This window comes from Astatotilapia calliptera, chromosome 1 (genome assembly GCF_900246225.1).
Source record: "Astatotilapia calliptera chromosome 1, fAstCal1.2, whole genome shotgun sequence".
Classification (NCBI taxonomy): Eukaryota; Metazoa; Chordata; class Actinopteri; order Cichliformes; family Cichlidae; genus Astatotilapia; species Astatotilapia calliptera.
Window position 1 is genome coordinate 23,976,485 of NC_039302.1, and position 23,697 is coordinate 24,000,181.

Below are 23,697 nucleotides of genomic sequence, written 5' to 3' on the forward strand. Positions count from 1 at the left end.
AATTTTAAAAAATATTTATTTTTTAAGTTTTAGGATCCCTAAAACATAAAAAATAAATATTTTTTATACCTTAGGAAAAGTCATCCAATTTCAAAATAAAATAATTAATATTTATTCGTTTAGTCACATGTAAAAATTGACCCAAACAGCAGTCTGTGTCAAAAGTCTCAAGCAGACACAGCGCCACCCTGCGGCTGCCTGAAGACTTTACAGTGATCCAACGGTTCTTCGGTTAGGAGCACAGACGGCTTTTATTTTGAAACAAACCGCGTACGGGAAGTCGGAGGGGAAAATCAGCTGGACTCCGCGGAAATCACCAACAGGAGTATTTTCCTTTTATTTAGCTAGCTAACCATCTGTCAACTCCCATTTCTCCCTCCCTTCTTTATTGCTGTCAAACCGCCACACTGGCGATGTCGGAGTCGTACGGTAAGATAGCACTTTTGACCTGTGGCCACCGTTATCATCCTCCCGTAGCCTCAGAGATGGGATGGGGCAGGTGTGCCCAGAGAGCTTTTTCTCATCGTAAACAGATAGCTGACAGGCTAACCGAGCCGCCGCTGAAGGCTGCTGGCCTTAAAAGTTGCCTCGTCAGCGTAAGGAAACCCACAAAGGCTGTACAGCAGAGTTTAGTGTCGCCGTGTGCAAAAAACGTACCCACGGTACAAGGTTACAAAGCTCCCCGGAGGGTATCGTAAAAGACAAGGGAAGCTGACACCTGGCTGGGGCTTGGTGCAGCTGTAATATCTGACTGAGCTGCAACATTACAGTCATATATGAGGCATTGTTTTCTTAGCTTGACCATTTTACACCAAAATAATGATTATTTTGCTAGTTTAGTGGTTTAATAGTGGAGAAATTCCTCCGCTGCACAGAACAGCTGACTGTAGTTTTTGTTTGCCTACATCAAAGCCTCCACAATATTTTCTTTGTGAGGGGGGGGTACTTAATTTTTTGTTTGTTTTTCATTAGGATGATACCTATATCAATATTTGAAAGCTATAAAATCAAGCAAGTAAAGCCATGCGCTGTTTGTTGTTAAACATCAGTTTATTATGGCCAAAGCATCACAGTATTGTGCAGCATATGCTTGAGCCTGACTGATAAATTGATTTTGGGAGCCGATGTGCACAGTTTGTCACAGTTATATATCTGAAACCCATTTAGAACACCTGCCAAGAAAATTAAAGACAAAAATCAAATTTCTAGTTTACTACTCTTAAAATCATTCTGTAATCCACAATTTAGTCTGTGCTGGACTGTGGTGATGTGGTGATATGATTTGTCTGCACCTTGATTTTTGCATTGTATTTTATCGCAGGTGATTCTTTTCTGTCTCGTATGAAAAAATGTACTTGTCCTCTTTAGCTATAATAATACTACAGGAGTATATGCTGGTAAATGTGGGTGTTTGCAAGGCTACTGCAGAGATTACTGGATTTACTGGACTTCATAACAGTGACGGTAACTCTCACCACTCAAGTGGGGGGAAAACTAAATTTAAATGAGCTACAAAATATATGAAGCTACAGTTTCTGATTTCTCTAGAATATTTTGAAAGGTCATGTTTACGGAACTTGAGCCACACCCTCATTTGTTTATATTTTGCAAGGAAAATAAGAAATAGGTGCAGCACTTTCTTTGAAACATGCAAAAATATATGGAAATACAGAATATAAGGCAAAAACAGAGTTTGTAATGAGTGTGAAAGTCAGGATTTGGTATTCTTCAGCACAGCCTGAACTCTGTTAGACAGGTTTTTGTAATTTCTTTAAGTAGTCTTCAGGAATTGTTCACTGGACTTCTCAAAGGACATTCAAAGCTCTTCATTGGATTTTGACTGCCTTTATTTCTGATTTCTATCAGGATGATCCCAAACTGCCACTGAGTTTCACTCCAGTTCTTGTGTAATTTGGCATACCTCAACCTTTTCTCCCTGTTTCCTTTCCTTAAGAACAACTGAGTTTGTAGATGGATCAACTGAAGGATGAGTTTTATCTCTCAGGTCAAGTTATTACAGTTCACTAAAACTAAACTAAAAAAATAAAACTGTTTTTTAAAGATGGACTAACTGACATGACATTGACTAATTAAACTAAACTTATTTAGTTTGTTGTCACATGTAGCTTCATTAGGCCTTGGTACATTTGGTTATTAAGGCTTGGAATGACTGTGAGCTAACTGCCTGTGTTTGTATTATAATATCTGTTCTGAACCCCTGAAAAGCACAACCCAGATTACAATAAATAAGAAAGCTAGCACTGAAGCTAAACACTAAAATGAAACGAGCAAACTCACTGTGGAAATGAAACTAAATTGACAAGAAAAACGAGCTGGATATACCAAACTAAGACTACAGTAACTGAGCTTTTCCCACATTTTTCTTGTAATTTCCTGTCGTTTTAGCTACCGTCTATAGCAACTAGTTTCATATAGTCTGATAATAATAGCCCAACTGATGTAATGTGTGTCCTTGCTTTTCCCTTTGCAGATTTCCTCTTTAAATTCCTGGTGATTGGGAATGCTGGAACGGGAAAATCCTGTCTTCTGCACCAGTTCATAGAGAAGAGGTGTAAGTCTGAAAGATCCATTACACTCCTGACTGTTTACTGCAAACTACAGCACTACATCAGGGAATTTCTTCAGGCAAATGAGACAGTAAATATGCCAGTAATTTCCACATGTTAAAGATTCCTAGGATGGAAATCAAGATTTCAACATTTTAAGTCAATATTTCATGAGTGAAATAAGCAGTGAAATTAATGGATATGACTGCATTCTTAATCCATGGATTTAACTGTGTGCATTTATACTTGCATTCTGAGTTTTATAGGCAAAACTAAGAAATCTGTCCTGTTAACTTTGGGTTAAAGCTAAGCTTCTCAGAGCTGACACGCTGGAAAGGGGGTTGTGTTAGATAAGAAAAGCATTTACATTTCTAATATTGTTGAGGATGATCCACTGTAATGACAAAACTATTTGCTCGTCCACCTTCACACTCATATAAACTTGAGTCTCATCCCATTCTTAATCCATTGCGTTTAATATGTCAGCCCACCCTTTGCAGCTATAACAGCTCCAGATCTCTTCCACAAGATCTAGGTGTGTGTTCATGGGAATTTCTGATCATTCTTCCAGAAGTGCATTTGTGAAGTCAGACACTTATGTGGTTTGAGGAGGCCTGGCTTGCAGTCTCTGCTCTAATTCATCCTAAAGGTGCTCTGTTGGGTTGAGGTCAAGACTCTACAGGCCAGTCAAATGCTTCCATGCCAAACTTAATCATTTATGGACCTTACTTTGTAAGTAAACATGTGCAGTCATGTTGGAGCAGGAAGGGGCTATCCCCAAACTGTTTCCACAAAATAGGGATCATGAAATGGTCCAAAGTGTCTTGATATGCTGAAGCATTAAGAGTTTGCAGTCAGACAAGTGCTGTTCTCTTGGCAACCACCAAACTCATACTTGTCCACTGCTCTAGTGTCCAGTGGCAGTGTGCTCTTTACACCACTGCAACCGACGCTTTAAGTTGTGTTTGGTGATGCATCGCTTGGATGCAGCTGTGTGGCCATGAAGCTATCTATGCACTGTCCTTGAGCTGATCTAAAGGCCACATGTAGTTTGGAGGTCTGCAGTGATTGACAAAATTGACTTTTTTATTTCTAGACACTGTGTGTGTGAGTTGCTGTCGTTCTTAAATGCTTCCACTTTGTTATAATACAACTAACAGTTGACTGTGTAAAATTTAGTAGTGAGAAAATTTCAGACTGGACTTGTTGGGCAGGTGGCATCCTATCACAGTACCACGCTGGAATTCAGTGAGCTCCTGAGATCAACCCATTTTTACAAATGTGTGTAGAAGCAGTCTGCAGGCATAGGTGCTTGATATTTATACACCAGTGGGATTTGAAATGACTGAAACACCTACATTCAATGATTGTGATGGGGGAGTGAATGCTATCGGCAATATAGTGTATGTGAAATTTGCCAGTCTGAGCCAATCTGATATATTGACATGTGGTCAATTTCCCCTTGTTTTTCTTCAGAATGACTTTCCAGTTCAAACATGTAGAGCTCAAATACTCCAGTGTCAACTTGCCATTGTGTAAAGTAGAGCAGTGTTAGTGTGTGAGCAGAGTCAGAGGTGAACCGATTTACTGGAACTGCACAGCAGCAGGGGAGGAGTGGGTGTCAGTAGAGATTGGAATGAAATTTCATATTCACAGATGCGAAAGGAGGCAAAAGTGTGAGTGACATCAAGCTACATCACATTTTACACCAGGTTGAACCACATTTTAAGGCATGAAGGGATACATTTATGAAAAAACAACTTCTAAATGTGTGATTTTTATGATTGGTTCTGTTTTTTAAGGGTGAAACCAAAACCTACAACCAGACTTCAGGAGAAAAACTTCAAAGAAAATCATTGTCTCATCTACACATGCTGAAATTGGCTTATTTTTCATTGAAGTGCAGAAGCAACAGTTGTTTTCCTTACAGCCACACAGTGATAATCATATCATCCCTATTAATCCCCCTTATTTAATAATATTAATGCATTTACATGTTTTATGTTTTTTTTTTTTTTTTCTAGTCAAGGATGAATCTAACCACACAATCGGAGTCGAGTTTGGCTCTAAGATCATCAGCGTGGTCAACAAAATGGTCAAGCTTCAGATTTGGGACACCGCAGGACAAGAGAGGTTCAGGTAGGAAAAAAGCCCAACGTGAATATGCACTTGGCACACAAGTCATCTCTGTTATGCTGCAGACATTCAGCTAGCAGTACTATAGCTTAAAGACCAGAGTAACAGACACAGGAGTTTTGGAAGGTAACGGAGAGCTCAAAAAGCTGTTATTAAACTCGGCTGCCTAATTGATGTCCTGAGTAAAACAGGAATAGTTTTGTTGCTTCTGATTATTTTATTTATTCAATTTTCTGCTATAGCTGCTATAACAATTTAAGGCGAATCTGGTGAAGATATTTTCCAGAATTGCTTTTTTTTTTTTTTTTTGAGGTAGCACACGCCAGGAATTGGTTCTGTTGTTTTGTCCTGGCTAAATGCAGCTGTCTGAACAGAGGGTGCACTGAGCAGCAAACATGACACCCACTCACTAGTGATGCATGCCCCAGACGGTTAGGTCTGTCTGTGCATTGCCACAATCCAGCTCACGTGGACTGTAGAGCTAGCAAGTTAAAGACCAACCTGATTAAACTGCAGCAGACATTTAAGTAGGTCTCTACAAAGTTCAGGAGTTAAATGGTTTTTCACACATGCATTGATGTTTTTTCTTTTCTTCAGGGGGAATGTACTGTATACTTCCTGATTGTTCTCAATGTATGTCTACTAATCTGTGTGTGTCTGTGTGTTAGGTCTGTGACCAGGAGCTACTACAGAGGAGCAGCAGGAGCCCTGCTGGTCTATGACATCACCAGGTATCACACAATGTGATGCTAGACTTTTCACATTTCTCTAATTTGTTCCTCCTCCTCTCCTCTCTCCACCCTCTTGCCTAAGACTAAAAGGAATTGAGGATGCACAAACTGAGAAATATGATAGGCTCTGTGTTTCAAGCCTCTAATTTATTTTTGTTTTCTAATTAGCTTCCACATCTATTCCAAACTGTAACATGTCATTACCTGCCATCCTTTTTATTATTATTTTTTGTTGCAGTCGAGAGACGTACAACGCTCTGACCACATGGCTGAGTGACGCGAGGATGCTGGCGAGTCAGAACATCGTCATAATCCTGTGTGGGAACAAGAAGGACCTGGATGCTGACAGGGAGGTCACCTTTCTGGAGGCTTCCCGCTTCGCTCAGGAGAACGGTAAGACCAGCAGCTGATTATTGGGAACGATTCCTGTTGTTGTTGTTAGATGTGTAGACCATCAACTTCAAAGAATTATTGAATTGTTATTTATTATAATGTGTTCATTGTAAACTGATGTAACAGAACTGATGTTCCTGGAAACCAGCGCTCTAACAGGGGAGAACGTCGAAGAGGCCTTTGTCCAGTGTGCTCGGAAAATCCTCAACAAGATAGAGTCAGGTATGAGCTGTAGTCAACACCCTTACCTGTGTGTGCCCCAGCGCTTATTCTGTCAAACCACATGATTCTGTATACCTCTTAACACCACTACCTCAGTCAGAAACAAAATATTTTTATATCATTCAGAAGCCCAGACAGCTAACCCATCAACTAGCTGGCCTACAGCATTGTTCCAGGAAGAATCGAACTTTAACAAAAGCCTTTTGCAAACTTATATAGATGATTAAAGCCTTTTCTTAACTGTCAGTAAACTAAGCACAATAGGTGTAAGTTGGTTATCTCGCTGACTGTTCACTCATGTGATCTCTTGTGTTTCAGGGGAGCTGGATCCAGAAAGGATGGGCTCAGGTATCCAATACGGCGACGCTGCTTTACGACAGCTTCGCTCTCCTCGTCGTGCTCAGCCACAGGGCACCCAAGAATGCGGCTGCTAGTGGACGTGTCCTGTAACACATACAGACGAGGTGAGGGGGTCCTGAGTCTGTACTGTCTACACAGCATTAAAATGAAAAGGTGTCTGAGGGCTTTCAAATAAGGAGAACCTGTGTTTAGAAGCTGAAATTATGCCTTCTGCTCCCCGCAGTGTCTCTCAGATGTGCAGACTCAGTAATTCTATATTTAGTCAGTGCCCATTTTTGCTTCTGCGCACTTGATCCACCCATCATTTGAAAGGAAGCCTTCATTATGATTGTCCAAGACAGTAATCATGAAGGCTGTAATCATTAAATAGTGGCATAAAGTAAAAGGTGGATGTATGTTATTACCTACATATTACACAATAAGATGAACGTAGAAATTCTGGTGTCCATAACTATTTGCACCAGACTTTGGCTGCACTGATGCCTGATCGCTGATAGAAAGTCATTACACCACAGTTCCAGCTGCAGTCTGACAGTTTTCCCTGTTTACATGTCAGATTATTGCTTTTGCCTAGATATTATTATTATTGTTGTTGTTGTTGTTATTGTTATTGTTGTTGTTATTATTATTATTATTAGCATCAGAACACTATGAAGCAGTTTTGCTGATTCCTACATGAAGTCCAGTAAGCACTCCTCAGGGCGCTAAAAACCAGACCAGCGGAAGATATTTAAAATAGCTTGATTAATTGTGATGATCTCATCTATGACTCTCGAGTAAGTGGAAATGTTTAATGATTCAAGTTTTCTTGTTTTTTTTTTTTTTTTTAATTCTCATTCCAGCACATGTATTTACATGAAGTGGAATTACAGTTTTTATTTTTGGTCCCTGTTCAGGCCAATGAGGATAAAACACATCAAGAGCGACAGAAACAAGAGCAAGAAGTATATTTACAGTGTAAATGACAAGTCAGTTTCCAAGTGTCAGATTGTGTGCGGTGGATTGTAGCTGAGGATCACCAGAGCTGAAGAGACTCCAGGGAGAAACGATCACTGAGTCTTGTGGTTCTGCTCTGCTGGGTCTTTAAAGTTACTGGAGCCTCTTTTTCTGGAACTGCTGGTGTTTTACAATGAGTCAAAAAATAATTTGAGAGAATAACCTTAATTCAATTTAGACGTAATGGTTTTTTTTTTCAGTGGCAGATTCAATTTTTTTTGTAATAGCTAGTTGGTCAAAGCTCTGTAATTCTTTCTTGCTTCATAATGATGAGAGATGATTAAGATAACCTTTATTAACCTTTATTAGTCCCACAAGAGGGAAATTTGTTAATTACTGGGTGGACAGCCTGATATTGATAAGCTTTTGTATATTTCTGCAACATCTGTGTGTTTTATATGCAGGTTTGTGAAGACCAGGAGAAAAACAGCCATGTGAGACCTGATAACGTGGGGTTCAGATCGCTACGCTGGTGACTTCTCCCCGACCTTTGACCCCTAACCTTTGCACGGACCCCTCAGAACCTTGTTGCCATGCAGATAGCTCAAAAGACTTCCCTGTCACGCCCCCTCCCAGAACTTAAAGATCTCCAAGGTAACCAGAGATCAGCCAACAGTCTGCTCTTCTATTGGACCAAACTGTCCCTCCAACCAAGACCACCCCCAACACTTCTCTCGTCCACACACCTGCCAACCCAGATTACCACATTTTAGATTTCCCAGTCGACCCTCCAGCTACTTAAACAGACATACTAAATACAGATTTTTGGAGCAAGCTCCACAGACCTTTAGATTGAGCTAAACTAACTGCCCCCTGGCTCCAGTTTGATACTTAGTGCACTGATTTTCTCAGAAAAAAAAATTTCTCGTCTTGTGGAAATATTCCTTCGACCACATGCTAATTTAAGTCCCTTCCCTTCCACAGGTCTTCTGCTTCTCTTGCTCTAATTATCTGCTAACTCCATGCTTGCATTTGCAAACACACCACTAACAGTATCCTGTGTAGCTGTGCAGTTTGCACTTCTTGTGTGCCACCTCCACTCCCTTTCTTCACCTGATATCACTGTTTGTATTCTTCTTAAAATATCCAGACCATCATTGCAACTGAATAATTATGCATAGGATGTGATGTCATGGGTTTGATGTCACAGGAGGAAAAAAAGATGAGGTTGTGGTGGATGAATGGCTCAAATCTGAGTGTTGAAGTGGATGGGATGAGAATTGGCACCCTCAGATCAGACCCCAGGCTGTAAAAGGGTGAATTACCCGCTCTCAGCTGAGACTGAAGCAGATTAATCTACCTGTCCTCACCTGTGGCCACAAGCTGCGGGTGTTGAACTAAAGAATTAGTGGACGAACAATCCCCAGCTGTAGTGTATGGGGTCTGTTAGAGATAGAGTAAGGATCTCAGTCAGTAGAAACACTGCTCCTCCATGTTGAGGTGTTTGATGCATGTCCTATGGGCTGTTGTCAGACAAGCTGTTGAGATTGCATCTCTCAGCTGGACCATTAAAAACTGTGGATGCTGGGAACAGGGAGGTCTAGGCATCTCTGCTTACACTGCTGCTCTCATGGCCTTCAGCAGGAAATGAGTGGATGAGAAACACTTAATTTGTTTCTTTCAAGCAAAAGCAAACATGGAAATATTTGTACTTCCATGACCTGTTACATTTTCATTGTAAAAATGTGTTTTGAGAAAGGGGAAAAATACCGTATTTTATTAAAATTAGCAGAAACATGGATCTTTTCCTAAAACAGAGTCTTTAACGATGTTATTTCTCTATTAAAAAGCATGACTAATCAGTAACAGTGATGGTCCCAGGGCAACACCTTAATATTGATATGATATTGCAGGAAATACACACACACTTTTACATCCCCCTTTTTCTCTCCTCCTCTCCCCTAAAGCATCCCTGTACCTGTACAGTGTTTCTGTAAATAGTTTGACGCATGTTTTCTCAAACAAAATATCAGAGTATTTCATTATGAAGAGATATTACGTGTATATTATAATAGATATCATATTCAGCATCTGCTTCGTGCTCCACTGCATCATTATCATTTGAAGCAACTATACACTGGCAACTTGTAGCAGGATACTAGTGATGGGCAGTACTCAGTATTTTTATTTTTTTTGTTAAACAGGACAAGCTGATTCAGATTTTATTATGAATTATGAGGGGAAAGATTCTGAAACAAATTTTTATTTGTTGTTTTTGGGGTTTTTTTGACAAGCTCACAGATAATAAACAGAGGTAGCCTGACATGTTCTGTGTAGACACTGGGCTTTCATTTGTGTTAAATGAAGGTACATCTTTGAATTCACAAGTCAGCAACCGCAACTGACTAAAATGTTGGTGTAAAACTTTCTTTATCCAAAGTTTTCCACTCAAGTCTAATGACTGACCTGTCGTACATAAATGTTGCCTGTTTACATGAGTGCTGACTGCTGCCAGATGTGGGGTCATACTAACTTGTTGGTTTTTAAGTTTTAACGATGGTTTGAGGCTTATCCAGTGTGTGCTTTACTCCTTGTTATCTCCTGTTGTTAACTTTGACCGTGTTAAGTCGGAGGAAACTATTATGAGGCGTGTTTTGCATCAGAGCATTCACGCGTCGCATCAGCTCAGATATACTTTAGATCAGGGGTATCAAACCCATTTTACATTTTGGGCCACATATAGCTCAATTTGATATCAATTAGGTCAGACCAGTAAAACTATCGACTAATAACATATAGGCTTACAGTTGAAAAAATAAAGGTGTAAATTACAGGAAAACCACTGGCAGTTCATTACCTCCCAGTTATCTACTTATCATTTAATTAAAAAAAACAGACATTTTCTGTTAACTTACGATATGTTTTAATTTCTATAAGGAAGCATGGAAAAAAGGTTTTCTGTTATGTGATGGAATCTAACAATAATAAGAGAGTCCAAAGTTTATGCCCTTGTGAAGATTTCACATTTTCCAAAGCCATACGAGGGGCCTTCTCTGGCCCCCGGGCCATACGTTCACCTTCCCCGCTTTAGATGATATTAGCCATTTTAAAACGCAGATTTTGAATCAGACACTTCAAATGTTTCCCATCCTTCGGTGTTTGATATCTGATGGTGGCTTTGGTTGTTCTCTATCATGTGTTTTTCTCATCAGGTCATTTGTTTGTATTTATGTGTGTCCTTTTTTCCTGTCATTATGAATATCATAGATTTATAATTTATTATGTATGATAAAGGCATATGTTTTTAAAATAAATACTACTACAAATCCAGCATTGTCTTCACTAAACGAGACTTTTTTACCTACAATCTTTGACCAAGCAGAAACCATTTCAATGAGCTCTGTGAGCTCTGATGGATGGAGTATAGTCAAACGTAAAATCAGAGGATTCCTTTTATTTGCAACAGTCATAGATTCAGTAAAGGGTCATTCAATATAAAATCAATCAAGTATGAAAAACGTTCCCACTTTGACAAACTTGTTTTGGATTTAATCTGAAATGTTGCAACAATGATATAGAACGTGTGAACACCAGTGAAGTTTCTCAGTTTCACAGCTGTAATGTACAGTACTGCATGTGCATATTTACTGCATTTCAATAGCAGTCCTCTAATCTTCTTGACCACTTATGGAACTTTAGATGTCTAGTGTCAATGTTGAAAAGCCTGCTTAGCTTCTGAAATCAGATGAGATAGAGTATGTCCAGAGCAAAGCTAGGAGATGAGCCTGGTTATCAAACAGTAGGTAAAACAGATCTTTCATGCGATCCACCTAACCCAAATGGTAATAAAAGCCTTGAAAATGTATTTATATATATATATATTTGCAGGACCTTTAAAATTGTACATGGCCTTATTAAATATGCTAAATTTATTGTACAAAAACTTAGTGTAAACAGACTTATTTCAGTATACAGCAGGTGCTTGATAATGTACTGAGAGACCACACCATGTCACTGCAAGAATCAGGATTAAGACAATGAAAATAGCCTGTTAATATTAAATAAGTCTTGAGAATAATCACAGATGTAAATGTATTTTATTAAAAGCTCAGCGTAACACCACGTAAGCCCACCTGTTTTAAATCCTTTAATTATGACAATGAAGCTTGTTCAAAGCTCAATATGTAAACAAAGAATGTACAGAATTAAGCAGTTTTACAGTTGTTACATCTGTTGTTAGTAAACTAGACCAAGTACATCAGTTATTTGTCATGCAAGTGCCTTCACAATCACGTGAAACTCATTTTTCACTAACATCATCCTGCACTGTGAAGCGTGAATGAGTAACGTGTCAGGAATGTTTTGGCTTGGTGGATTTCTGCCACACATTATCATGTAAACCTAAGAAAAACACATAGTGAGTAAAATATCTCCTGACTAGAGGTACACGTCTAAACAGTCTAAGTCGACTATAAAGCTTTGTCCCAATAACTAACAAAGAAGTAAGGAATGTATCGTCCTGCTTCCCTCCTGTTTTTTGAGATTGTCAAAGTTCATCACATCTAAAATCACAAAGGCTCAAAACCGACTTTTAAAGCATCAAAATATTGCACCAACCTGCATTTCATTAAAACTTAAAAGCAAATCTTAATGTAATACTGAACTCAAAGTTTCAACATTCACAGAAATCAAGTGTGAAAAAGTAAAAACAAAAGTAAAAGCGGGGCCACTAACCAAACTATCATCTGCAAAATATTTACACCAACATATTTTATCTTTGTTACATTACTAGATCTGACTTCTTGTGGTTTGAACAGTCATTATTTGAGTTTACATACTTTTGTCTAATGTTCATAAATTAATTACATGAAAACAACAGAGTGATTAAATGATCAAAGCGCTTCTTGACTGGCTGAAAACCAAACAGTACATCAGCATAATGTGTTTGTATGCATTTCCTGTTAATGGTTATTTAAGCTGTAACTGACTCTAAATTAATAACGATAAAGACGTTTGGCCTCAACAACAAACCAAAGGGAGCTCAACACGCTCTAGTTTAATGACATGCATGCAAGTAGCAATTAATTTTTTTAAGTATCTTCCATCTGCCAGCGCATCAACTGCAAATCCAACACTCAATCAGACAGAAGGTTTTAAATACAGAGGCTTAAAACGGAGCCAAATCACGTAGATTAAAATATTCTGATATTTAGTTTTGCTAAATATCAAATATTAAATTGTTGAAAGCAACAGGACAACACAGATTTTGGTTGCCTTTCATGTATGTGCTTACATAGGTACTAGTCAAACCCTCACAAAGGCCTATTCAAAAACTGGAAATATTTCTAGATGACACAAAGAGGTGATAAACCAAACCATAAGGAAGCTTTTTTGCCACCACACCAAAAACAAACAAACATACATACATTTTGACTAGGACTCTCAACATTAACGCATCATCATGATTAATGTGATTAAAATCTTTGGCGGTCAGAATGGACAAACTTTGGACAAACTGCCCGAAATACATTGACGGAGACATTTCAGGGATTTTGAGTCATTCTGCAATTCAGATGGGTGAATTGCATAAAATTTTAATCGCGTTAAGTGTGATGACGGATTAATCTGCATTAATGTTGACAACCCTAGTTTTGAGCCGTAAGTAAAAAATGTATTTATTTCAATTTCAAGTTATTTTCTCAGAAGTTAGTCAAAGATTTTACTCATGGATGCCAAAAAATGTTTGTTGTCCATACAGCTTCCATACATGCTTGTTGTTTTTGTGACTTAAGTTATTGAAGTCAGCAGCAAGTCAGCTGCAAGTCGATAGACTGTGCTCCGTTAGCCAAACACAGTCTATCGTTTTTGCGTCCCCTGTAAATCTTTCAGGTGTTGTCTGTGCAGCACTTCTCTGTAGTTGGTTATTTTCTCTGAATGTTTCTAAATCTGCTTGTGTTTTTTCTATTTACCTGTGCTTTTAAAACAAAAAAACTGCAGTGTGTTCAACTCTCTCTGATGCTGCTGCTACTTGCGTGTGTGGATGTATGAAGGAAAGTCCGCAGTATCCACAATACCGTTGAGACCTTAGCACCAAAATGATTAAGAACAAAGCAATGCTATCAGTTATAAAACCACTTTAAGTCACTAACGCATCAGAGTTCATGAAAATACTTGAAAATGCAATGTCACAAAACACGTGTGATTTTCACTGTCAGCATAAAGTGAGTCACTACCTAACAACCACGTCTGAACCATCAGGAGGGACACAAACGTGAAGCAGCTCCCAGCATTAAAAATCCACTCTTACATATCAATATATCTATACATCAATTAAGTGTACTCAGCTGTACTCTGCACAAATAGGAAAATATACACATTAAAAGTCAAGTGAATTTGAAATAAAACTTTCATCTGATTAAACTACTCCGAGTTCTTGGCATAAATTTGTGTGTCTGTGTGCGCACACAGGAAATGACGTATTATTATATACGTTCACACCATTGTTCACTTTACCTCAGAAGAACAAGGCTCTATCTTTTCGACATGTCCCACTGTAGTTTGAGATCTATGTATAAAAATATGGGTACATCTTATACAGCATGTATTTAAAGGGGCTGCATCAAAGTATGGCTTTGACATACGTTTGGGACTCCTCATCCTCAACTAAACTTGTGTATTACAGACGTATCCATTATTTTTACATTTGTTATAAAGTATCTTACTCTGTAAAATACATATTATTGTACTGTCTTAGTAAAAGCGGTTTATAGAAACATGGAGGAATAAGCCACACAGTGAAACTTAACATTGAAGGAAAGTCAGCTTCCATCCTGAGAATCTGTTTGAATCCATTTCATGTTATCATTTACATGTGTCGGTGTTTAACCCTCAAGTGACCATGCTCCTTTAGCCACTAAAATGACCAAGTGTGGTCATTTATGACCCTATTATATTATATGCAAGAACTCTTTTTTTTTTTAAAGGGCTCTGTTAGTGCTTGTGCTCTAATATCATTCAATAATGCTTTTTATGCTCTTTTGCATTGTTTATGCAAAAAACAGACCTTATTGTCTGTCTGTTACTTCTATTAAAACTATTTTCTTTGTTTCAATAATACTAGGGGAAAAAAAGATTCATTTTAAACCTTGAGGTATGTTTGTTTTACAGCATGCCAATTTTAACTCTAAAATTTAGGGGAAAAGAACATTTAAAAAAGGAACTGCAGAAAACTCTAGATGAAGTAACTATCAAATTCATAGTAGGGAACATTAAAGTAATCCCAGTATAAATATAGTCCTACTCGGCCACTTGAAGTTTAAACTTTAGAGGTGAGAGGCAGTGATGGCTTCAGTTTTGTGTTTGTTGTCTAGAGTCATCCTGATGTAGAGGGTCTTTTTTCCGGTTTGTGTCCTATCGCGAGCGAGCCGAAAAGCAACGCATGTACTCAGTTAGCCAGGGGTTGAACTCAGGTTGGACCACTTTTCTGGCCTTGTCCAGGTCAGCAGACTTGGCTCTCCGCCGCTCAGACCGCTGAGTCTGGATATGACGCTCCACCTCCCGCCTGGTCTTAGCACGCAGAGCTGATTCATAGATCTATCAGGTAAACAAAAATCCAATGTAACAACAAGCTTCTGTATGTACCTGTCAACAAATCCACTATGACAGTAAAATAACCTCATTAGTCGAAGCCACTGGGCCGACGTTGTGCGTCTTCCTTCCTGCAGTGTCTGCATCTTTCTCCCCCGACCCATACAAGGCGAAAGGATGTCTGCTCTCCTTACTGTCCTCTCTGGGCAGTCGAGATGGTGCAGGCCTGACCCGCTGTGATCGCCGGGGTTGCCTCAAGGACTTTGAGGGTTTACTCTGCTGTGGTCGGGGTCCTTCAGAGTCTCTCTCTATAAACAGAAGAAGCAAACGGGCTAAAGCACCACCAACATGGAAGAGGAACTCACAAAATAAACCAGAGGCACTATAAACTATCTATGGACGTTGCTTATAACAGAGAGTTGTTTGCTAAAAGCAAAATACAAATTGATTTAACTTTAATCAACTTTCAGTTCATCATTTCATTAACAGTGTTTATTATAAGGCTTTTTCATTTATTTATTTATTTTTAATTGACTCAGCAACTGTTAATTACTTATTACCTCTGTTGCTGGCTCTCTGCTCCTCTTGTAGTACCTTTGTCTCCCTCATAGCATCAGATGCTGGGCCAAAAGAGCAAAGAAAATCGTAAGTTACAGTAAAGTATCAAGCATGTATCCCTACAATGCAGTAATAGGGCAACTGAATGAAAAAGAAATAAAGGAGCTGGACAAGAGGGCTCAAATTTGGAGAATAAACTTGACAACCAAAAGCTTTGAGTCAAAGACTTAAGAATTTTTCCGGGAACATTATTATTACTATTATTATTATTATTACTATTATTATTATTATTATTATTATTATTATTATGAACAACCCACATCACCCACTGCATGAGTATTTGAGTGGGCTGAGCAGCTCCTTTAGTCACAGACTGAAACACCCTCGCTGCAGGAAGGAGCGCTTTCGCCGATCATTTATCCCAACAGCAGTTAGACTCTATAACTCCTCAATCACAATGTCATAAGTCACTGGACACTGTGAACATCCACGGTCACCACTTCATGCATAATGGACCTTCCATGTGTATGGACATTTGCAGGTATATATGTATGTATATGTATACATATGTATATTTAGTGTCTACATGTGTGTGTGTACATGTCTATAAATAGGAATAGTAGTGGTACAATAGCTATATCAAGCTATATACTTTATGTCTTCCATATTTCCAACCATATCCATAATCACATACTGTGTATGCTACCATTGTATATAGTGTATTATCTTACTTTTTTTCATTGATTGTACTTATTTGTATTTTTGTATTTCCTTCTGATATCTGTACCTGAACTGAGGTGATGCAAAAATTTACCCGTTGTGGGATCAATAAAGTCTTATCTTATCTTTATTATTATTATTATTATATTTTCGGTGGCTTTAATACATAATATTTAAAATGATACATCCCAGTATGTTATTAAGGGTTTTATACAGGTTACCATGAAGTGCAGACTGTGCAGCAGGCCCTGTATCCTCCTCCTCTTCTTGAATAGGAAGCCTGGGTACGGGCCCCGAGGTTCTGCTCTGCTCCTGCTGTGTGTCCGTCCTCGCACCCCCACACTCCTCTAGCTCAGCCTCCGCGCGGCCACCGGTATCCTCCTGGTCCCGTACCTGGTTCTTGCTTGGAGGAATAGGAGGACTTCTACCTCCCGAGTCCGAGTCAGTATCGGAGCCGCTCCAGAACCAGGGGTTGTGCGTGTGTTCCAGCAGCCTGCGGGTCAGCCTGTACTTCAACATCTCCTCGTAACATTTAGTGTACGTGTCCCATTTGGGATCTTTAAACTTCTTCATGTACTCCGAGCGGATCCTCTTCGCCACCATCTTGCTCCTCTGAAAACTCTATAAACTGAAAAAACAGCTTGTTGTTACTCAAGCAGAACACGCCTAAACAGCTTCCACGCCCCTTTACACACAGCTCCGTGTTTGTTAGCACCGCCAGACATTTAAAAGATAATGGGGAAGCCGTTAAAACCAATGACGGAGCAGCACGAGGGGTTCCCCCTCCTCTAAGGAGCCCGCCTACATCCTGTCGAAGGCGGATGCAGGCGGGGGCAGTTTGCTTCCTTGTGTTAGGAAAGAGGACAAAAGACAAATCTGGGGACAATTACATAGTAAATGATCCATTTTTAATTCATTTAATCGGCGTTTCGTTTTTTTAAATGGCCTCCGGTAAAAACCGTTACATCGTTAAGAGCAGAAAGTTCCTGAACGCGATGACGTAAGTGCCACCTTCTCCTCTGATTGGCCGCAGAGGTGTAAACTGCTCTTGAGTATTCCAATTTACAGGTCGGATACAAATCAGTGTGAAAAAAGGAAACAAGAAACAAAAAAACACGACAGGCTGTGAAACGCATTCAGCTACAGCTCTACAAGCCTGTCCTCACTGCTGAAAAATGCTGTTCCGTAGTCCAGCTAATCAACACCTGCGTACAGAAAGCACAAGTGTACCATACGCCATTAGGCTGTAACTGAGAATCAGTGAGCTGGCTATTTATTGCCTGTAGCTTTTATAGCTATTACCTCCTCATGACAAATGTGTTATTTATAAACCTCCATTATTAATCATATGGCGCTAATACTGACACAGGGCAGCGATAATCGCCTGTCAGCGCCCGCAGGTGAAGCGCAGTAAACGTTAAATGTCACAGACCATCCATCGTCACTACTCAACAGCAGTGCGCGCCTGGCACGGAGAAATTCGGGGCTGTAACTGTCTAATTTTGCGTACAGTAAATATACTCACATCGGGGTCGGATTTCACGGAAGCAGAGCAGGACAGATGGCGTTCACAGTGCCGCTGCTGTAATCACACACGGGACTGCGTCTCCGAGCTTAGCTCCGCCCACCTGAAGACGTTTTTAAAAAGCCAAACACACCCGCAACAGGTGGCCCCGCGCCGGGGTGTCAGGAATGCCGTCTGTGCGGCCATGGAACTTGTACAAAATGGCAAAAGAGGATGGAAATACAGTTTGTTTTTGTCGTATAAGGTATGAGCCGTTTAGGCTTCAGTGATTACACCTAGGCCAACTTGTTAAGATAAATGGTGCTCTGTAGGGGGGAAAACAGGAAACATGTTGTCTTACAATAGGCTACTCGGGTGCTATAAATGATGTGCGCGCCTGCAGCCTACTCCCAAACCTACATCTACATAACCTGTGAGCTTATATGCATATAAGGTATAATCCTGCGGAGATGACCCACGGTACCCGGAGTCTGGTTGTGTCTAAAGATGGTCTGGGGGCCGGTGGGTGAGCTCCTATGGTCGTGCAGGGAGGGTGTCAGGTGTCGGATATGCTACTAATCCAGTCAGTCTAAAAGGCTGAGCTGCTGCTGCTGCCTTCGCGCATTCCTGGCAAGTCAAACACCGACTGTCGGCAACTGCTCGAAGGCGTCGCCCTTCAATACCTCTTTCACCTAGCAGCCCCTCCCCCTGCCTCTAGTCCATCCAAATATGATCCAGACATTAGTGCCAGCTCGCGTTTAGATGTCCATGAATGCGCCCTGCACCTGGTCTTTCGTGGAACAATTAGCCGCACTATGTTTTGTTTAGTGGTTATCCCGGTTTATTTCCCACAGTTCTTGCAGGATTTGTTGAATACTGTAATATTGCATTGTTGGCTTATGGCAAATTTATCTTTTAAGAGATAAAAATATATTTATCGTCTGATTTCCCTGCGCTTTTGTTTGTCATCCTCTGCTAATACCGGAAAAACAAGACCAGGGGCAAAGTTACCAAATAATGGACTTTAATAAATTATCAATATGTATATACACTTACATTCACATGTGTTGGGCAACATGTTGTTCTTATTTTTTTATTAAAGTTTTTTTGGTGGATGCATGGTTCAGTGGTGGTTTTCACAGCCTTTCTCCGTGCAACACAGACAACAGACAGCCATAAAATATGCACATTTTTGAAAGGATTAAAAAATGCATATGAATGTCAGCAGCGCGGACAAACAGTCCATCGACAGCAGAGTGTTGTCGTGCCGCAGAGGTCGATCCTCCTCCTTGCTTGATCTCCAGACGGCTGGTGGTAAAAATGATTGAGATGATGGAGAAGCTGGAGAAAAAGATGAAGGATTTAGAAGCACTTCCTGTGGACAATGCTGGGGCCGGCCTCGTCGTACTCCTGCTTGGAGATCCACATCTGCTGGAAGGTGGACAGGGAAGCCAGGATGGAGCCACCGATCCAGACGGAGTACTTCCTCTCGGGAGGAGCAATGATCTGGAGGAGGAAAGAGTGGATTAGTAAAGTGCCGGTTTCTATAAGTAAACAAGTGTTCAGTGAAATCGGGTGCGTATTTGCCAATTTATGCATAAAATATTTCAATCTTCTTGTAAACTCTGAAGCTTTTGCTTCTCTGATTTGAGTTCAATTTCAAGTACCTTGATCTTCATGGTGCTGGGAGCCAGGGCAGTGATCTCCTTCTGCATACGGTCAGCAATACCAGGGTACATGGTGGTACCGCCGGAGAGCACATTGTTGGCGTACAGATCCTTACGGATGTCAATATCGCACTTCATGATGCTGTTGTAGGCAGTCTCATGAATACCAGCAGACTCCATACCTGTTCAGATGAGATGAAAAAGTGTTAAGAAATTATTACCCGGTATGTACCAGTAGCCTCCATAAGTCTATTTGGTGGCAAAAACTTTTTTTTTAAAGAACTGATTCTTTGAAGTACCGATGAAGGAAGGCTGGAAGAGGGTCTCGGGGCAACGGAACCTCTCGTTACCAATGGTGATGACCTGACCGTCGGGAAGCTCGTAGCTCTTCTCCAGGGAGGAGGAGGAGGCAGCGGTGGCCATCTCGTTCTCGAAGTCCAGAGCCACATAGCACAGCTTCTCCTTGATGTCACGCACGATCTCACGCTCGGCTGTGGAGTTATAAGTTGATAAGTTATTATTCAGAGTGCCAAAAGCGTGAAGCGTGAAATACTAATGTGCGTAATAACACGGATTTAATGGGCTAAACTACACAAATTCTTCGCTGTTGTGAACATGTACACATCTTATTTTCACTCTATTTAAAACAATATCTTTACATTTAAGTATCAATATGCTCGCATGTGGGCATTAATAGGCCTCACAAAGTGTGACAATTATTTGCTGCGCCTTTTTATCTGTATGGGTAAATCTTTGATCAAAGCATGTCATAGCAAATTATCCCAAACACTGCTAATAAAAGTGAACGCTAACTGACAATTTAGACTCGTCTTCGCCCAGATAACGTCTTGCTAGAAAATGTTAGTTTCCTTCTTTCTTTTTCCTCTTTCTTTCAGGCCGTGTTGATTATTGTTCAATTGCTCACCAGTGGTCACGAAGGAGTAGCCACGCTCAGTCAGGATCTTCATCAGGTAGTCGGTCAGATCGCGACCAGCCAGGTCCAGACGCATGATGGCGTGGGGCAGGGCGTAACCCTCATAGACTGGGACGTTGTGGGTCACACCATCACCAGCATCCAGCACAATACCTATAGAGAGCCACGGAGAAAATTTAGTAAAGTCCGAGCGACAAAAAACGAAAAAAAAAAAGGTTAAAAAAATACGTTTTGTGCGTAAAATCATGGGTAAAGTGGGTGCTTTGGGGGTGAATTTACGAGATAAAGTCAAATAAACCTACATGAACAGTTCCAGAAAGGCTGGTCGAGTGTGCGTAAAAGTTGTGCGTAAAAGCGTTTTGTTGTGAAATTGCTCCCTCAATAGTTATTGTCATTTATGTTAGATCGATTGACTATGTCAGTAACATATTATTAAGTAATAAGGTAAACTAGCTATATGTGTTTTATGTGTTTAGTAAGCTATGTTTGTTTATTTGTTTTATGTCAGTCTTACCAGTGGTACGGCCGGAAGCGTACAGGGACAGCACAGCCTGGATGGCCACATACATGGCAGGGACGTTGAAGGTCTCAAACATGATCTGGGTCATCTTCTCCCTGTTGGCCTTGGGGTTCAGTGGGGCCTCAGTGAGCAGGGTGGGGTGCTCCTCGGGGGCCACTCTCAGCTCGTTGTAGAAGGTGTGGTGCCAGATCTTCTCCATATCGTCCCAGTTGGTGATGATGCCGTGCTCAATGGGGTACTTCAGAGTCAGGATACCCCTCTTGCTCTGGGCCTCGTCACCGACGTAGGAGTCCTTCTGACCCATACCGACCATGACACCCTGAAGGGAGGAGAGAGGGGAAGATAAAAGGAAGGTTAGCCGGGGACGTCAACTGATCCATACAGATGTGCGACCTTTCCTGGACAGATTAAAGTCTTCGGACAGACACAGTGACCATTGCGTAAATGTGCCACATATCAGTCACAGAGACAGACAGAGCAGTTGTGAAGTTGGCACTTCATCTGTTACTAATTTAAAGGCTGCTCCAGGTAAAAGAAGCCAAAAATATTGTGACTGCGCTGATATCAGCTGCGCAAGCAGCTGAACTTTTACAATCATTTTTAGCAATAAATGTTAAATGTTTTAACAATCCAAAATGTTAATTTATTGTTTTTGTTTATTGCATTTTGATTTTAATTTATTTTTTGGAAGGTTAATTGTATTTCTTGATATTGAACGGTGTGATGGGTGAGGTGTGACAATTAGTGAGTGTGAAATAATGACTGCCGCCAATTAGTCCAGGCTAATATCAAGTCTATCGGTTAATTTTCTTCGCTGTTTACCTGGTGGCGGGGACGGCCGACGATAGAGGGGAACACGGCCCTGGGGGCATCGTCTCCGGCGAAGCCAGCCTTCACCAGGCCGGAGCCGTTGTCGCACACAAGGGCGGTAGTCTCATCGTCGTCACACATGTTGGCTTCTGTAAAAGAGGAGAGGAAGACAAAATATTTGAGTTTAAATCACATCAAATCCATAATGTATGTGACAGAAATGAATTACACAGTAAGGCGTTGATTAACTCTATCATTATTTTGTATTCTCATCCTACGTGTGGCTAAAAAGACTAAAAATAATTTCACGGAGCATGAACCTGTTCAAGTCCACTGCTTGCGCTATATAAATCTATGGTGCATTAACAAACCAACGCGTGATGAGTATCTTTTGTAAACGTCAATTAAATCTTATTAAAAGTAACTGATATTATTTTTAAATTTTCTATTGGAATTTGGCCAGACTTGTCTAAGATTTACTTTTTATTTAATCTTAGAAGAAATCAAGGCTCTAAAATAAGCTAAAGTTGAACCAAAATCCCTAGTATTCCCATTGTCTCACCAATCCTCCCTCAGGTAAATTTCTCTCGTTTTTAAATTGTCATAAAGTAGAACAGCTTAAGATCAGACCAGAAACTCAGTCCAAATGTTTTATCTACCTATCTATCAATTTATCAATTATTTAGTCTATTTAATTACAGATCTGATAGTTTAGGCTTCTCCTGTCAAGCACAGTGTTTGTGTTCTGCCTCCTCAACTGTAAACAGTTCTTCTTCCTTCAGGTCTCTCCTATGGTCTAGCTATCCTCCAGCAGTCGTGTTGCCCCAAATCAGCCTCAAGTCCTATGCCTCCTGTCCCCGGTGGTCCTTCCTAATTTTTGCCCCTAAGTAATTGCAGTGGCTCCCCGGTTAAGGCTTAGTCTAGTGTCCCAGCCTGGATGAGTGGCTTCAGGAGTGTCAGGTCCTAGCAGGGTCTTACCTTAGGGGTGTGTCTGCGGCTCGGAGAGAACGACCCAACCAGTGCTGCTGCTGAACCAGCTACAGTCCTTACTGCTGCCTGTCCACCTTTTATACCGAACGTCCACCATTCACAAACCTCAGCACTGGCCCCTATCCCGGCCCTCTGCCATATTAGGATACTGACAGGCCGAGGCTAGGGAGTGGGTGGAGGTGGGGTGCCGACGTGAAGGCAAGGAGGGCACTCCATCAATCGGATTTCAGGAGGGGATCACAAGTGACGCTGCGCGCCCCCGACGTGGAGAGAGCGCGCGCCATATATGGAACTGTCGCTCTGACCTCCCATCAAGGCTCGCGGTCCCACCTCGAGGGCCGTATAAGGACCATGCGGACCACTGGGGAGTGTTTCTAGGGGAGACGCCAATTGCTACCAAGCAGGGTTATAGATTTGTTGCTAGTAGGCCTCATCCAGCCTTAAAATGGGAATATGCTTCCCTCATCTGAACAGATTTAGGCCACGGTGAGGGCCAGGGCTTGAAGCAGTGACTGACAGGTCAACCAGGAAGAGAGCTGTACAGGGCCAATTAATAACTCAATTAATACAGGTTTATTAAAGGTCAACGGACAAAAGCTGAAGTTGGAAATTCTGTATATAACAGCTAAATATGTACTGCATTATTTCAGCCATCATATGTCAGAATTAACCCTTTATTTCTAATTAATCACATTAATTAGAGTAGAATTAACTTACAGTGTTGCTATAAAAGTGTACTTTTTATTCATTGATTGCTAGTTTAAATATACTCTTTTTTTTTTAAAACACTAAATACTAAACATATTGATCAATGTACAGAGAACCAATCAGAATTAGGAGATTGCAAACGTAACCCCCCCCCTTCTCAGTTATAACTGCATCCACAAATGTATTAGGATGCATTAAATCGTGTATTAAGATGCATTAAATCGTGTATCAAGACGTGCAATGAATTAAACTCAAAATCGGATCCTGCAGCCCATGTGGCTTCAAATTCACGGAGCTCTAAGTTCGAAGTAGCCAGCAGCTGAAACCTTATCTGAAGGGGCTACTCTGCTCTGT

General features: G+C 40.6%; 3 protein-coding genes across 4 annotated transcripts; 1 reads left to right on the forward strand and 2 right to left on the reverse strand.

Moving 5' to 3' along the window:
* Window positions 1-242: 242 nt before the first annotated feature.
* Window positions 243-10,676, forward strand: rab4a (RAB4a, member RAS oncogene family). Of its 2 annotated transcripts, none has more exons than XM_026170835.1 (8): window positions 243-429; window positions 2,492-2,572; window positions 4,592-4,706; window positions 5,372-5,434; window positions 5,673-5,827; window positions 5,954-6,049; window positions 6,368-6,513; window positions 7,810-10,676. In XM_026170835.1, exons 1-7 carry the CDS (start codon window positions 414-416, stop codon window positions 6,481-6,483), a joined length of 642 nt encoding a protein of 213 aa, XP_026026620.1. In that variant the 5' UTR covers window positions 243-413; the 3' UTR covers window positions 6,484-6,513; window positions 7,810-10,676. The 2 variants fall into 2 exon arrangements, with proteins under 2 accessions (XP_026026620.1, XP_026026609.1); XM_026170824.1 differs by lacking the exon at window positions 243-429 and adding an exon at window positions 1,937-2,005.
* Window positions 10,677-11,423: 747 nt separating this feature from the next.
* Window positions 11,424-18,706, reverse strand: ccsapb (centriole, cilia and spindle-associated protein b). Its single transcript, XM_026170811.1, has 5 exons — window positions 17,736-18,706; window positions 16,432-16,838; window positions 15,493-15,552; window positions 15,020-15,240; window positions 11,424-14,938 (listed from the first exon to the last, which is right to left on the reverse strand). Exons 2-5 carry the CDS (start codon window positions 16,811-16,813, stop codon window positions 14,756-14,758), a joined length of 846 nt encoding a protein of 281 aa, XP_026026596.1. The 5' UTR covers window positions 16,814-16,838; window positions 17,736-18,706; the 3' UTR covers window positions 11,424-14,755.
* Window positions 18,707-18,793: 87 nt separating this feature from the next.
* On the reverse strand, window positions 18,794-22,706 carry acta1b (actin alpha 1, skeletal muscle b). The gene is made up of 7 exons (XM_026170795.1): window positions 22,624-22,706; window positions 21,658-21,794; window positions 20,830-21,154; window positions 20,307-20,468; window positions 19,681-19,872; window positions 19,382-19,563; window positions 18,794-19,220 (listed from the first exon to the last, which is right to left on the reverse strand). Exons 2-7 carry the CDS (start codon window positions 21,784-21,786, stop codon window positions 19,077-19,079), a joined length of 1,134 nt encoding a protein of 377 aa, XP_026026580.1. The 5' UTR covers window positions 21,787-21,794; window positions 22,624-22,706; the 3' UTR covers window positions 18,794-19,076.
* Between the last annotated feature and the right edge of the window lie 991 nt (window positions 22,707-23,697).

What these genes read in the sequence shown, in the direction of transcription:
- rab4a (XM_026170824.1), top strand. Translation starts at nt 1,972, where the DNA reads ATGGATCAACTGAAGGATGAGTTTTATCTCTCAG. An exon ending in GGATGAGTTTTATCTCTCAG is followed by an intron (nt 2,006 to 2,491) that starts GTCAAGTTATTA and finishes TTCCCTTTGCAG; the next exon opens with ATTTCCTCTTTAAATTCCTG. An exon ending in CCGCTTCGCTCAGGAGAACG is followed by an intron (nt 5,828 to 5,953) that starts GTAAGACCAGCA and finishes CTGATGTAACAG; the next exon opens with AACTGATGTTCCTGGAAACC.
- ccsapb (XM_026170811.1), bottom strand. Translation starts at nt 16,813, where the DNA reads ATGGTGGCGAAGAGGATCCGCTCGGAGTACATGAAGAAGTTTAAAGAT. An exon ending in GCAGAGAGCCAGCAACAGAG is followed by an intron (nt 15,241 to 15,492) that starts GTAATAAGTAAT and finishes TTCTGTTTATAG; the next exon opens with AGAGAGACTCTGAAGGACCC. An exon ending in CAGTGGCTTCGACTAATGAG is followed by an intron (nt 14,939 to 15,019) that starts GTTATTTTACTG and finishes TTTACCTGATAG; the next exon opens with ATCTATGAATCAGCTCTGCG.
- acta1b (XM_026170795.1), bottom strand. Translation starts at nt 21,786, where the DNA reads ATGTGTGACGACGATGAGACTACCGCCCTTGTGTGCGACAACGGCTCC. An exon ending in CGCTTCCGGCCGTACCACTG is followed by an intron (nt 20,469 to 20,829) that starts GTAAGACTGACA and finishes GGCTCTCTATAG; the next exon opens with GTATTGTGCTGGATGCTGGT. An exon ending in CTTCCAGCCTTCCTTCATCG is followed by an intron (nt 19,564 to 19,680) that starts GTACTTCAAAGA and finishes TCATCTGAACAG; the next exon opens with GTATGGAGTCTGCTGGTATT.